Source organism: Oryza brachyantha, chromosome 12, assembly GCF_000231095.2.
Source record: "Oryza brachyantha chromosome 12, ObraRS2, whole genome shotgun sequence".
NCBI lineage: Eukaryota > Viridiplantae > Streptophyta > Magnoliopsida > Poales > Poaceae > Oryza > Oryza brachyantha.
In genome coordinates this window covers 13,693,348-13,709,654 of record NC_023174.2, presented here as the reverse complement: position 1 = coordinate 13,709,654, position 16,307 = coordinate 13,693,348, and the positions used below count along the sequence as shown (strand labels likewise).

The 16,307-nt window shown below is 38.2% G+C and overlaps 1 protein-coding gene across 1 annotated transcript; it reads right to left on the bottom strand.

Moving 5' to 3' along the window:
* Positions 1-1,726: 1,726 nt before the first annotated feature.
* LOC121056017 (expansin-A26-like) lies at positions 1,727-2,771 on the bottom strand. Its single transcript, XM_040529672.1, has one exon. The coding sequence runs from the start codon at positions 2,743-2,745 to the stop codon at positions 1,957-1,959; it is 789 nt and encodes a 262-aa protein (XP_040385606.1). The 5' UTR covers positions 2,746-2,771; the 3' UTR covers positions 1,727-1,956.
* Between the last annotated feature and the right edge of the window lie 13,536 nt (positions 2,772-16,307).

The window sequence follows — 16,307 nt, the reverse complement described above, 5'->3', positions numbered from 1 at the left end:
AATTAATCCACACAGGAACGAAAGGCGAGGAGATCGAGCGAGCCATGGAGGCCACGATGGTGAGCGTTGGTAGGTACCATCTCCAAAATATTCTATCTCGAGGTGAAAACCTAGCTAGAAATGTTACCACTTTCTTGCGGCCGTCGTGTTGGAGTTTTTTTAGTGATGCCCTTATGAATTAGATTTAATGATAACAGTGGTAATAAGATATAGACAAATAACTGATCTATAACTCAGCTGTATTGACCGTTGGTTTCATAGATCTTTTAATTGTTTAAGGAATACAAGAATTATTACACGACTTACAACCTAACCTGTCAGGAGAGGTCAATATATCTTTAAAATGGTATGCCTTCCCTATAGTCTTCTTGTTCTTATAAGTTATTAAATTATAATTAACGGTTATTAGTTGTAGCTTCTACAAAGCAAAAGCAAAGAACATAATATATGAATTATCTCATCTCGGGCTTATCCCTGATGAACGCCTAGTCACGCTGGATACCAAGTTGCAGTCTTGCAGAGCATCCGCCTCTGCCACAGTGGATTTAGCATAGTTAGCGCTCCATTGAGCTCTGACTTGCCGACTCTAGCTCAGCAACAGGCATGTTATTTCCTCTACCCCTCAATTTCGATCTAGATCGAGTCATTCTAGAATTTTTTTTATGAGAAATTCCCATGTATACCTTAAAATTTTAGTTAATATCTCTTTTATATCCCTGAATTTGCTTACCTATATACTCCAAAAATTTGTTTTTGATCCCTTGCATATTCCTCCCGTTAGTTGACTGTCTGATTTCTATAAAAATGATGACTTTAACCTTTAGATAAACATAGAAATTTATGAATTATATTATTGAAAATATAAAATTTTATTGTATGAGACTATTAATAGTTATGAAAATATAAAATTTTTCAAGCTTATATTCAAATCTAAATCATAAAGGGCATTAAAAACATTTTCCACCAAACTTAACCGTGAAATAAAGAAAAATACAATGACAGGGTATAAAAGAGATCGAGTGAGTTTTCAATGATATACGGGAAATTTACCCAATACTCATCATAATTTGGTAAGCATTACCATCGCCGAAATGGCGTGCTAGCTTGGGTTTGTACTCATCATGTATTTTAATAAATGTCATCTTCTTCAAAAGTTTTCTTGCAATTGTATAAAAAGTGTAAGGTATAATTAAAATATATTTATTGATCGATGATAATTACATAAGTTCTTCTAAAAAATCAATGATCATACGTAAAAGAATCAACGATGTTATTTATTAAAATAGACAGAAAGTGATAAGATAACGACAACGGTGATATCATAAGGAAAAGCATGTGGTTGTTATCTCCCAATCGAGCACAAACGCAGGAGCTGCTTTGTGTCGCTTGTTGGCCCATATCGGCCTCACTTTCTATATGTGAAACGGGCTAAAGAGGCCCATACAATATTGCTAAGACAATGACACCGTTACCCTTTCATCACATGTAAAACCGTATTTTTGGGACGATTTACATCCAACTTTATATGGACCAACGTCTATCCAAGAACACAAGCATTTCCCTCTGTTTCCGTCTTCTTCTCCGATGGCAAATCCTATTCCTGGCGATCTTGCGTCGAACTAATAACACAATTCATTAATCCTACGATGAATCTAGAATTTAGCTCAGAATATACCTGTCCAAAAATTATCGTATACAATAAATCTATTTTTAGTAAATTAGTAATAATTATAAAATTAACATCGTACACACAATAAGTAATAAGTAATATGTATTCATATTCAGGTGAGTTTTTTTATTAAAATACATATATATAGACCGATAGATACCAGATATACCGTGCTATGCTAGGACATACGTGACATACCTGTAGCTCCACGTTAATCCATGGCATATCACAACATAGATGTTAATTACGAGAAGCATTATGCCTGCCATGAAAATGGCGGCTTCGATCTAGAAGTTCTTGGTGGCCTGGTACGTTTTATCGAATTGCCAGTCGCGGGGGAGGACGTGCCACGACGTGGCCTTGCGGTGGTCGCCGGTCATGACGCGGAACGTCAGCGACTCGCCGGTGAGGTCCACCTCCGTCACCCACAGCTGGCCCCAGCTCCGCCGCATCGCCGTCCACTTCACGCGCTTGCTGCCCTTCACCAGCAGCGCCGCCACGTCACCGGCGCCGCCCACGTTCGTCACCGTCACCATGCTGTAGTGCGGGTTCCCGGCGATCGTGTACGTGATCCCGCCTCTCCTCGCGCACGCCACCTTGCGGTAGGTCACCGGCACGATCCCGGCCTTCTCCTCGGCGATCTGGAGGAACGCCGGCATGGTGAGGTCCAGGTGCTCGCCGGACTGCCCGCTGACCGCCGGCGGGGCCTGGTTCGTCGCCGTCACCACCACGGACTTGCCCTTCTCGCCGCCCTTCACCTCGTAGCACGCGCCGCACCCGGCGCCGCCGGCGAACAGCGCCGGGCTCACCGCCGTCGTCAGCGCGCCGTACCCGGGTGCCAGCGCGCCCTTGTACCCGCACGCGCCGCCGTCCGTCGTGCCGGAGCCGTCGCGGCCGCCGTAGAACGTCGCGTGCCCGACCTCCCACGGCCCGCCCTTGAACTTGCCGTGGTTGACGTGGGGCTTCTTGCCGCCGCCGCCGCCGCCGCCGTCGCCGGCCGCGACGACGACGACATCGGCCAGCAACAAGGCGAGCCCGCCGGCGGCGAGCAGCAGGGATGCGAGGAGGTGCGCCATAGATCGTCGACGATGAACCGGACATGCATGGGTGATATATAGCCGGCCGGCAACAGCTTCGTTCGACCATTTTTAGATGCATGCATGCATAGTGCTTTCGAGCGCGAAAAAAACTTGAGCTAGCATGCATGCCAATTCAGTTTAATTTTTCCGGAGGTAACATGAGCTAACACAGTTTTCTATATAAAATTTGGTACCTTTTAGTATCTAAGATACTAAGAGGTATCAAATTAATTTTATATAGAAAATAATAGTATCTCTTGGTACCTTATCAAAAATGGTAAAATTGTTTTTAACAGATAGCGTCGTTAACCGTTTGCGCCCGTTTCATTATTCATTTTTAAAATTTTTGTACAAATATATGAAAATATAAGTTATAACTAAAATATATTTAGTAATATATCCAATCACAACAAAATAAATGATAAAAACTCGGATATTAGGAATGACCTAATATCAATTAAATAGCCAGAAGTGAGGCTTCGAACCCAGGATTAGTTAAATTTGTTAATAGCATGAATGGTAAAATGCGTGCTAAAATTTAATAGATTTATTTATTATACTAGGAGGAGTAATTTTTCTTCATTTATATATCTCCCCCAATGATGGTTGTTCATTCATCTAAAAGATATATTATTTTGAAAAAAGACCACCAAACAAATGTGCTTGGGCTGTGATAGCACGATGCTCCACGGGCCGGCATGACACGGCAAGCATGACCGGGCAAGCATGACCGGGCTGGCCCTGATCGGGCCAAAGACACGCTCTAACTATCTCACCTATGAACACTGTGTTGACTACCTATTTGTTGCTACTAATCTAATTATTCTCATTTAAATGTGTAGCAAATATTTGATATTGTATATGATTTGAATGAAAAGCAATTTTATAGTACTTGAGTAGCTAGGTGCTGAGAGATACCAAAATTTTAGCGTAAATTTTTGGTACCTCTTAGTAGGTACTAAGAGGTACCAAAAATTTACGCTAAAATTTTGGTACCTCCTGGTACCTTCTTAGGGACGGTAAAATTGCTCTTGAATAAAAAGATCATCAAATATAAAGTTTTAGATCTCATCAATATCTACAGCTCTAATATAGGCATTCCTCCATCCAAAGTCGTTTGAAAAATTCAAAAGTTCATTTTTCAAATAGATCTCAACACTATAATGTATATTTGGTGATGCAAACTATATCAAATAAAAATGTTGATAATTATAACATTATACATCTGGTTGAGTCCTGCAACTTTCATATAGGACACATTTCCATCCAAGGTGATTTACAAATTTGAAATTTTGTTTTTAAAAATTAGATCTAATCACTTATAATGCATATTCAGCAATGTAAATGATCTCGAATAAAAATAATTTTAATGATAAAGTTTTAGATGTCATTGAGATATACAATTAGAACATGTCTCCATATCTAAGACTGTCTATAAAATTTCAAAATTTGAATTTATCCACTGGCAGTGACGGACCATCACTAAAACTCATCAGAGATAAACATTACTTGGTCATAACTAAAGTCCATCAGAGGCATGTACATGGCATCATGTGTGATGGGTCATATACTCATACCACTATAACCATAAGATAACATGTTATCTGGGCTGGGCATGCATTGTTGTGACCTGTTAAACGTGACCTACGCTTACCTCTGTCGAATGAAGATGACGGTCCGTCACATGTAAGGTCATACCAGTACGGAGCAAGCAGCGCAGCCTCATCTACAACGAATATTTTCACAATTTGTCAACGTAAGGCTATCTATCACGAGTCAATGTGGCTTGTCACAACTAACTTGTCATAGTTATAGGGATACGTAGTAGTGATGGAAATACACAGGAGAGGAAACCGGCCGGCACATCGCATGCCTGTACCAATCAAGCGCATCCACACAGTGGGCGTGTTCGAAGTTGACGTGGCCACCTAGTCTAATCAACGCATGTAAAACGAAAAAAGCCATTAGCACATGATTAATTGAGTATTAGTTTTTGCAAACTTGAAAAATAAATTAATCTGATTTTTTAAACAACTTTTATATAATTTTTTTTTAAAAAAATACATCGTTTAACAACTTAGAAAACGGGTGCACGAAAAAAGAGCGAAAAGTGTCCCCCTTGTCGGTTTCGAACGTTGCCAGTATACACAAAGCATGTCGCTAGTTTCAATTTTACCAAGCAAGTAGGCACCAACATATGTACAGATTTCCTACTTACCTTGTTATTTGCTGTACAGATTAATTCTTCCGGCAGCAAATAGGAAGGTAAATCAGGTCGACCGCTAGCTAGCTGTCGTTTTTACCCATCCGAATCTAGTCCATATATTTAGATCGATATACTACAAATTTGTAATTATAATTAGATACCAAAAGAATAGCTGGACCACACTAACACTGAACCAAAAGAAATTACGCCGGGGCATCCGTGCCAATTTTCTAATACTTGTCAAACCAGGCATCCGTCCGCCCAAAACATGCTCATATTGATTGGCAAACTTCAGACGGGGTACTTGGGCAGAGGAATCAGAATTTTAGTACTCTCTCCGAATTTTTTTTTGACGCCGTTAAGTTTTTATCTACGTTTGATCCTTCGTTTTATTAAAAAAAATTATATAAGTATTGACTAATTTATTATGATTTAATTTATTACTAAATTAGCTTTTTAAGTATGATTTATAATTTCGTATATTTGGACAAACTTTTTAAATAAAACGAATGGTCAAACATAAATAAAAAAGTCAACGACATTGAATAAAAAACGGAGAGAGTATTTGTCACCAACGCTAGCTAAATGCACGGTGTTTGATAAACTACCAACGCTAGTAGTTAGCTATACTATTAAACTTGCTTTAAGGCTATTGAGATTCACCGTCATTTTCCATATAGAAAAAACTCCCACTAAAGACACACCCCCATGCAATAGACGCTACTTAAAGTGGGACCCGCAATAATTTTTTTAATCAACACACTCTCTCCACCTTTTCACCTCTCTCTCTCCACCTTTTCCACCTCTCACACCGAGCGCCATGGCAGCTGCAGGTGTAGGAGGAGGAGGCGGCTGCGTGGCGGCCGGCGGATCAACGTCACGGCGGCGCGGATCGATGGTCCGGCGGCCAGCGGCGCCCGTGGCTACGCGGAGATCGACGGCGCGGCGGCCGATAGCGTAGATCGATCTCGGCGACGGCGCGGCGCGACGGCCGTCGGCGCTCGTGGCTGCGCGGATCGACGACACGGCGGCTGGCAGCGTATATCGAGCGCGGTGACCGGCGGCGCTCGCGGTGGCCGGCGACGATAGCTCCCGTCCGCCAGCGCTGCGCCGCGCCGCGTCCACCGTCCCCGTTGGAGCAGCAGCCTGGGCGGCATCCATCCGCGATATCAAGACAACCGGTGAGGCTCCATTCCTCCCTCTGGGTGTGGATTCTGACGTGTTCTGACGAGGAAGCCCGTCGCTTGCACAAGACGCTCGAACCCTGCAAAAGACGCGTGGTCGATCGTCCATCTTCTCTCCTCCATGTCACGATTTGTCAAGCTGGAGTGCTGAAGCCATTTGACACCGAGTTTGCACTGTGAATGGCCTAACGAGCTTTTGGATCCACCCAAAGATTCTAGCAGCAGTAGATGAATATTTTGCCACAAATAAACTAAGGCCTGGTTTAGTTTGTAAATTTTTTTTACGACGACATCACATCAAATGTTTAGACACATATTTAGAGTATTAAACATAGGCCGTGTTCGGCTGAGGGGGGAAGAGTGTAAGTTCTCCGGCACGGAAAACATAGTAATAAATTAGTATATGATTAATTAATTATTAATTATTAGAAAAATATAAAATAGATTAAAATGATTTTTTAAAACAACTTTTTTATAGAAAATTTTTATAAAAAATACACCGTTTAGCAGTTCGGAAAGCGTGCGCGTGAAAAATGAAGGCTCCTAGATATCTAACCTGGCTGCCGAACGGGGCCATAGTCTAAACGAAACAAATTCCAGATTTCATCTAGAAACCGCGAGACGAATCTTTTGAGTCTAATTAATTCGTCATTATCACATATTGGTTACTGTAGCACTCATGGCTATGATTTGGCGTTACTGATCATAATTATCACATGATGTGAGTGTTACAGTAACTCACGCCAAATCATCATGTGAGTGTTACAGTAACTCAAGCCATTACATGACGAATTAAGATCAACATTATCACATGATGTAATGTTAAATTTTAGCAAATTGTCGCTATGGATTAATATGTGATTAAAGACCGAATCAAACAGGAAACATGATGTTAACGCCAGATTTTAGCAAATTGCCGCTATGGATTAATATGTGATTAAAGACCGAATCAAACAGAAAACATGACAATCGGATAGAAGACCAGGCAGAATACGACTCGGATTCAGCCGATGGAGTATGGATCGGATAAGAAATAGAGTCCGATTGTGCCTAGAGTGTTACAGATAGATCCAAGAATAACCAGAGTCCGTGTAATTCAATTTTATCTATTAGCCAGAGTTAGTTTAGATTTTCATTTATCTCTAAGAGAGTTAGAGTCCGATCGGGACTTGTGTGTTAGAGATAGAATCTATCTCGAAGTTTGTTATTTCTTTTTATCTATTAGGAGTTGTATGTCGTGTCCAACACGGCCTAGCCTCTACCTGAGGTTATAAATATGTATGCCCCAGGTCATTGTAAATCATCTACATCAATCAATAGATCAATCACTCTCGGCGCATCGCCACCCTCCTAACCGAGGTTTCAACTCCGGCGGAACTTGGCACCTGACGTGGGGCTGCATCGTCTCGATCTCCGACGGAGGGGTAAGTCCTACGTTCCGCCGGGCCACGGTAATCGTTCGGCTAGATTAGAACTGTCTCGGTTCGGTCTGATCTTCTAATCTAGTTGTGCGGTTGCTAGTTATCGTATCAGTTTCAACTTGGATCACTTTTGTGTTTCGAGTTGATCTGGTCGATCACTTTGGGCGATCTACGTGGGTTTGATATTTGTTGTTTGACATATTTAATCTAGTACTGTCTCGGTTAGGTCTGATCTAGTAGATTGCGTTTGCCAGATGGTTTATATCATATTGATGTATTTTGTTCATTGTTTTATCAGAGTACCAGCCGATAAGTTACCAGCCATCGGCTCATTGACTTGATAGTAATCTAGATCTGTTTAGTATATATCCTGACATTGCTAGGTTTAATCTTGAACTGTCTCGGTTGGGTCCGATCTTCTATAATTATTCTTAGCAATCTGGGGTAGGTATTTTATAGATCTTGGTTGTTTGTCCGCCGTCTATAACCGATGATTTTTGCCGATCTATATACTTATCATGTTTACATCAATAGAGTAGCCGATTGCTTTACTGTATTATTTCTATACCAATCGACTTGATTTAGTTAGATCAGCAGTTATTTATGTTATATCGGCTTATGAATTACATGCAAATAACTCTTACATTCTCTTATGAGATTTCTAGCTGTGTGACCCATGTGTTTTTAAATTTCTCCGTATATAATTGTCAAGTATCTTGTCACCACCGCTATAATCCTCTTTGGTGTTCTCGAGGTTTATTGGATTTATCATTGCTTATCAACGTGCTCGTTTCTTGTGAAAAAGCATTCATCCATTATATAATGTATATATCTTTTCATAAGACATTCTAGAACTATTCACACATCGTCTAATTAATTAAAACTCTTATTGAGTTTAGCATTTTTGGCAAAAATATTATATATTAATCTTATTAAAGTGTCATATAGGAAGCCGTAGAAATATTAAATCAATACTTCAAATGTTTTTTAGATCACACAAAAGATCTACTTATTATTTTATTAAGAAAGAGAAGAAAATATGGACGACACTAGAGTAACCATCCACGAAGGATAAAATAAATATTACACAACAAAGAAAGTAAAGCAAACTAGTGCATTAGCAGCACAAACCTAATAAAGATATCATATAGCCTAACAACTCCTGATAGGTCCCAAATGGCGTTGTCATTAGCGATAGATTGTAACTCTGTGTTTTGTCTTAAAATTTTACCCCACTCTCTATCCTTCTTTTTTTTCTAACGTAAGAATGATCACTACCTACTAGTTTAGCAAGACAACGAACAATGAGAATAGATAATAATAGGAAATTTCCAAAAACAATAAGAAGAGAAAAAAAAGTTATGCGTATATTTTCAATTGGACATAATTTATATACAAAGAGATTCACTTAAAGAATAAGATTGTACTTTGATTGGCAAATGAAGCCAACGCTCTATCATCAACATAAATAGCACATCATGCGTACTATAACTAGTGTTCCAATTGCATTTGCTCCTTGCCATTTAGAGTGCACATTATACACTTTTAGTTTTGGTTCTCTCAATCATCTCATTGCATCATATACTTGAAATAAAGTTAGCATTCCATATGTAAACAGTGCGCTATCTGTCGTTCCTCTCTGATGAAAAATACAATTGTATATATAGTGAGCAGTGGAGAATCACACCTGCATGGGGTAAACCAGATGAAATCGGCCATGAGTTTTGTGAAAATGTGGATAAACTAGCAAATAAATGGTGTGAATGCAGGCTAGATTTGTGTGAAAGAACATGGAGGCGGTATATATATATATGAAAGGAATGCATGGTGCATCTGATACAGTAGATCATCTAACACATGCGTTCTATGTATCTAGCTCCTTCCATTTGGAGAACAATCGTGTGATGGGAATGCAGTGCTACATATTCCTATTTAAACATAAAACAATTCCACACCGTACGTTACTGAATATATATTTCTGTGCAAACTAAACGTTCTGACGGCTTGGAAGTTGAAACATGCAACATTGGTGGTTGCAGCACAAATTAAGAACTGGTCATCTGATTCCAGAATTAGTCCTGCCACAATTCATGCCCTCATTGGCATATGCAGCCAGCTTTGTAGCCTGAAAGCAGCATTCTGCAAGACACAATTCTCTTTATGGCTTCTATGTTTCCGCTGCCTCTGTTTTATATTATAAGATATTTTAATTATTTCTTTATTTATTCGTGTATATATATATATATATGTTATGTGTATAGATTTATTAGCATATGTATAAATGTAAAGAAAACTAAAGCATCTCACAATATAAAATAGAGTTAATATCTTTTATCGTTGAATTTTACTGAGAAGAATAGAAGTTGTATTAGAATTATGACTTGATATATATTCAGTTGTCAAGATGGGCGAAGAAGAAACAACCCAAGTGCCTCAGCAAAGACTATAGAAATTGGGACAAAAACCATAGGGCCTCATATTTTCGCTTTTACTTATAACTACAACAAAATATTTTTTGCAAACGACGTGACATGAAACTTACATGCGGGTGAATCATTGACCGCCAGCAAAAAATAATACAAGTGACTATTAGATTATACACCACCTGTAAAGATGATTTTTACGGGTGGCCCGTAAGGAGGCCCACCTATAAAAGTACACTATTTTTATAGGCAGGTTATCTTACGGGCCGTCTACAAGAATTATTTTCATGCGGGCCTGGCCGTCTTCAAAAATCATTTTTGTAGGCGTGGTTCTTCATGGGCAGCCTTCAAAAAAATCATCTTTGCACCTGGGGCAAAAATGACATGTTTACCACTTATAAGGAGGAGATAAGATCATATCTCTATCTATCCCACTCTTATCCACCATCTCTCTCACCTCTCCATGCACTGCTCTCACCTCTGATCCACGCTCTCTCTCTCTTGGTGGCGATGAGTAGCACACATCGGCTTGAGGACAGCGGCACAAGGATTCGGCGGGGAGGATGATGGTATCGCGGGGATCCTAATATCCTATAGAGGTGCCGATGAGCGGCCCGTGGTAGGCAAAATTTTGGCTTATAAGGTTGAAAAATAAACTACAATGAAAATTTCCAAAATCAGTTAAAAAACTTAAGGTTAAAAAAATAAATTTTAGCTTATAATCATAAGCAGAAGAAAAAAAAAGATAAGACGAATAACATTGGAGAAGTTTTGGAGTTCGTCACCCTATGCAACCCGAATGTCCTTGAGAACATTCATCTCTTTCCCTAATATATCTACAATATGAGGCAATGCTGGTGAGACACATTTCTTTACTGTAAGAGGCTTCCAACAATGATAGTTGATCCCACCATCGGTTTAATTTCGGTCCTTTCATCGGTATGTACAAATTACAATCATGGTGTACGTAGTACTACAAATTGGGAAGAGTTCATGGATGTTTGGCTAGAAGGACCAAGTTCTTCACCATCGAAAGATTTACAAATTTGATTTATAGCAAATACAAGGAGGAAAGCAGGGGTAATAGAGAGATCATCCAGAACAATGAACTTATGAACAGCACAAAACAGGGACAACAATTGCCCTGATTTCCAAGCTCAGTTCACCGTAACACAGAAGTATAATCTTAAACTAGAAATCGATTCAACTAACAGTGGTAGGAATTTCAAATTCTCAAATTTGGACTGAAACCGGTTTTTAAGTTATGGAATTTATTGGTCAAGAATCAGGTTAGGTGACCTAAATAAAGTTTGTAGCCACCGTCGTTATCTTTCTAACGCCAAAAAGTGTGCTGCTGCTTGGGTCGGAAACTAGTGCAGCACATTTTGTTTCATTTTAATTGACACCGATAGAGGCCTCGTATGATTTTCTGTCCAAAATAAAAGTTGTAGAGCATCTTTTTAGATGTCCAAAGTACTATCATTTACTATATTCCATTAGACGGTTTGTGATTTATGTATAAAACAATGAATATATTAGTATTGGTAGTTAAATCACTAGTACAGAACATCTTATCCTTCACGGGTCAAAACCCTTATCTGTAACGGGTAATAGTCCCGTTATGGACAAAGGGTTACTGATATAAAAGTTATCAGTAACGGATAAACCCCCGTTACGGAAATGACATATGTATAGCAGGTCATAATTACGAACCATTATGAAAATGATATATATGTAAAGGTTCGTAATTACAAACCATTATGAAAATGACATATCTCTAACGGGTTGTAATTATGAACTGTTACTAAAATACACTAGAAATACCCAAAAAAAGTAGTTCTAATTTTAGCTATCTAGCCATCCTTAGCACCATATGTATGCATGTGTGTGTGTGTATATATATAGAGTATGTGTGTATGTGGTGGCGCTACACTGCGCGCTACAAAGCAATGTAGCACGTCACATAACGATCAACCAACCGAACTCCACGTCATCCCACCCCCTCCCACCACCACCACCCCCGACAAAACACTATGGAGTTAATAGTTAACTGATGACAACACAAAAAAATGTGTGCTTTTACTGGTTGAGAAGTTAGAAATTAACTTTCATCACACATTCAACCCTACTAACAGTGTGTTAGTTAAAAATTAATTCATATGCGCACCTAACATGTGTTGTGTTGTTCGATAAGTTAAACTTTAAATGCACAATGTAACATCGTGATTTGCGTGCTTGCTGGTGGGCGTGTCAGCTAAAAAATAACTCAATATCGGCAATTTAACGATATGTACTCCAACAGATCATCCATATATGATATCTTTCATATCTCTTTAGAGTATGAAAAGAGAACATCCGAATATAAAGTTTCTCTTTTCTAATATGAATGGTATCAAAAATAGAGTATGTGATAGATGTTTTCCTGGAGCTTAATTTGTAACCTTCATCCTCTATTTTTAGGATGGAGAATGAAATAGATATACTGTTGGGGATGCTCTTAGTGGGATCCATGCAAAATGTGGCATGATTCTAGATCGTTGTTGATAATAATGATTACAATTTTTTTATTCTATCTCATAGATATCACTCTTGAATCTTCTATTAAAACATTGTGTATTACACTTCTGGAGAAAATTGGGGCACTACGACCAATGACATACTTTACTTTCACGTATACAATGTCATGATCGTTTCTTCTGATTTTTACCGCTTCTTTTTGCAGTGATGACGATTCATGATATTTTGATTTCATGGTTCTTGATTTAACTAATAGGAAAAATTATTTTAAGCTATGATAGCTTATATGTATCTCTTCGTTTAGAGTTTCTACACTACTTTGGTGCTCTCCTATATCTCATTTCATTGTTGTATTCAAGTAAGATGTCAAATCGTGAAAACATTTAAGTATATATATAGGAAGAGGTCATCATGTCCTTTTGAATGTGGCGTGAACACATGTTTTGTTTTTGTGAGAAAACAACAGGTATGCATGTATCCATCGAAAGCATGGGGCACACGTTAATTCTAGGCACCCGCTTCGGTTTTGACAACCATATCGAAGAGAAGGTAAATGGTGTGACAAGAAAACTGTATTAAAATTGTTATATTGGATAAATAGAGGTGAGACTGACTGACACATACATATATCATCAACACAAAACAAGCCACATGTATGGAACACTTCAATTGTGTGACGAACCAAGTTGGCTCCCCAGATAATTGATTTGTGATTATGCTCTTTAATCTTTTGTTCTGTGTTTTCTCTGTTCCTGATCCATCGCTATGGAAATCTTGAATCTTTTATTGAAATTTTGTATTTTTCGATTGATTTATAATTTGACAATTGCTCTTTTCCGGAAAGAAAAAAGAAGCTCTAGAATTTCTCTTCCCAACACACATTCATGGTTTCTGAATCCTTAAAATATAGTCAATTCTGATAATAAAAGAGACATGATTCTATACTCTTAAAATATAATTAATAGAGCAAATGTCATGTTATTTGCAAAGGATAGTGTTGTCCTTTCGAAGAAAGTTAGCCTAAATCAGAACCGTCAATCCATTCTCCGCATTCATCGAGCCTTGTTCAATTATTACTGCCCCTTCCTCCTTTGAAAATAAACTCCAAATTCAATTGAACGGTAGTTCCCATCTCATGCAGACACGAATAAATTAACATCAGATTCAATAAAATAGTAGTTCCCCTCTCGGGCAAAGATGGACATCCTTTTAGCATTACCGATAAGCTAAGTAAGCGGGGCCAACACTTACTAAAAGGCTCATGAATGAAAAAATTAAATAAAACACTCCGTGGCTACGTATGGTACTTGATTGAGTCAGTAGGAAAATAATCGGAATCATGAAACTTGAAAATGACATGGCGAACTCAATTGTCAACTCGAATCATGAATAAATTTAATCTAAATAATAATAATATAAAATCAGGATTATTAACGAACAAGTAAATAAACATATATGAGAGAATAATGATAGCATAGCATTCCATCCACCATATATTAATCACACAATTTTGTCGTACACTTGCCTCAACTCCAGCTATTACTTGAGTCAACACCTCTCACGTTTGAACCCTCGATACCTATGGAGAAAAATATCATATAAAGCCTCTGTGCGTGACCTTCGAAGTCTACTCGGAACATTTAAAATGAACAGAAAGCAGAGTTTCTAAATTTACATCTACCTACAGTGGTTCCTTTACTGTTTATACATAACTCACAATCCATCTAATGAAATGTGACAAATTATAGCACTTTGGACATCTAGGTAAAATTCCCAACAACTTTTATTTGAGAAAAATATATCAGATTATGCTTATGTTGATCTCATATTAAAGAAAGCAAAATTATGTACTAGTTTCCAAATCTGATTGCATTACTGTTTCTCGACGGTCTAATCCTAGATTAAGAAAATAAGGGTTCAGTCAAAACAGAGAATTTTAATTTACAATCGGTGAACAGAACAATTTCATTTTGAAAATTAAACTCATATGACTTAAAAGGAATTTAAACTCTGCATAGGAACTCTAGATTGAGTCAGAAACAATTATTTTTCTTTTATAAACCACCAAAAATCTCCAATCCTTCTCTACACTTCCTATCTTGACTCCTTTTTGCGTGTTGTCTCTATAGCCCCTCATCGATTCTCAACCAAAGTAGCAAGTATGCAACAGGAGTTCAACATGCAACACCAATATATAGAAGATCAATAGTGTACAACTATCAATGTATTCCCGATTGAATCTGCTGAAAGAAGAGCAGCGGTAGTAGGTGCATGCTGTGGCTACAGCAACAATGGTCAATGGCCGACGGCGGGCTGCAACGTTGCACGACAATAACACCGGCACATACAACACAATCCAAGATGATGGGATGACGATGGCTATGGTTGGCTCTCTATCTATCGATCTTCTTTCCTTTTTACCGTGTGTTTCTATCTAAAGTAAAATAAAGATAACAAAAAACAATACAAAAAAAATCCAATGACCCACGTTAATTTGATCACCGCGTAATCATCCAAACTTTGATTATCACAAACTTATAGTTTATTTTGTACAACTCGGAAAGATCAAGGTATAGAAGGGAACATTAAGAATGCGACACGTTCCCGATCGTTGTACCTAATAATGATTATAATTTTTTTCTTCTCTCTTCTAGATATCCCTTCTGAATTTGCTATTGAACCGTAGAGTATTACACTTGCAGAGAAGATAGTGAAACTATGAACGATTACATACTCTACTTTCACATACACAACACCGTGGTTGTTTTTTTAGATTCTTACCACTTTCTTTCGCTACACAGTGCGTCGAGTGGTGACTATTCATGATCTTTTGATTATATGATTCTTGATTTATGTAATAGGTAAAATTATTTTATGCTATCATAGCTTACGACGTATCACTTCGGGTAATGCTTCTATAGTACTTTGGTGCTCTCCTATATCTCATTTCGTTGTTGTATCCAAGTAAGATGGCATATCGTGGAAACATTTAAGTAAGTTGCATCCCTCTTTCAACACAAATATTTGTATACACAGGAAGAGATCATCATGTCCTTTTGAATGTGGATGGATTGATCTAAACTCCATATGCGTGAACGCATGCTTTGTTTTTGTGAGAAAACATCAGCTATGCATGTATCCAACGAAAGCATAGGCACGCGTTAATTCTACCTATAGCTGCTTCAGTTTTGACAACCATATCAAAGAGAAGGTAAATGGTGTGACAAGAAAACTGTATTAAAATTGTTGTATTGGATAAATAGAGGTGAGACTGACTGACACATACATATATCATCAACACCAAAACAAGCCACATGTATGGAACACTTCAATTGTGTGACGAACCAAGTTGGCTCCCCAGCTGATTGATTTGTGATTATGCACTTTAATCATTTGTTCTGTGTTTTCTCTGTTCCTGATCCATTGCTATGGAAATCTTCAATCTTTTGATTGATATTTTGTATTTTTCGATTGATTTATAATTTGACAATTGCTCTTTTCCGGAAAGAAAAAAAAAGCTCTTAAATTCCACATTCCTGGTTTCTGAATCCTTGTTGAGTTACAATGTAGTCAATTCTTATAATAAAAGAGACATGCTTCTGTACTCTTAAAATGTACTTAATAGCACAAATGCTGTGTCATTTGCAAAGGGTAGTTTTGTGCTTTCAAAGAAAGTTACCCCAAATTAGAACCGTCAATCCATTCTCCACATTCATTGAGCCTCGTTCGATTAATACTGCCCCTTCCTCCTTATTTATTCTTGAAAAAAAATCATTTTACTCGATTCAGGTATGTTAGGGTGTGTTTG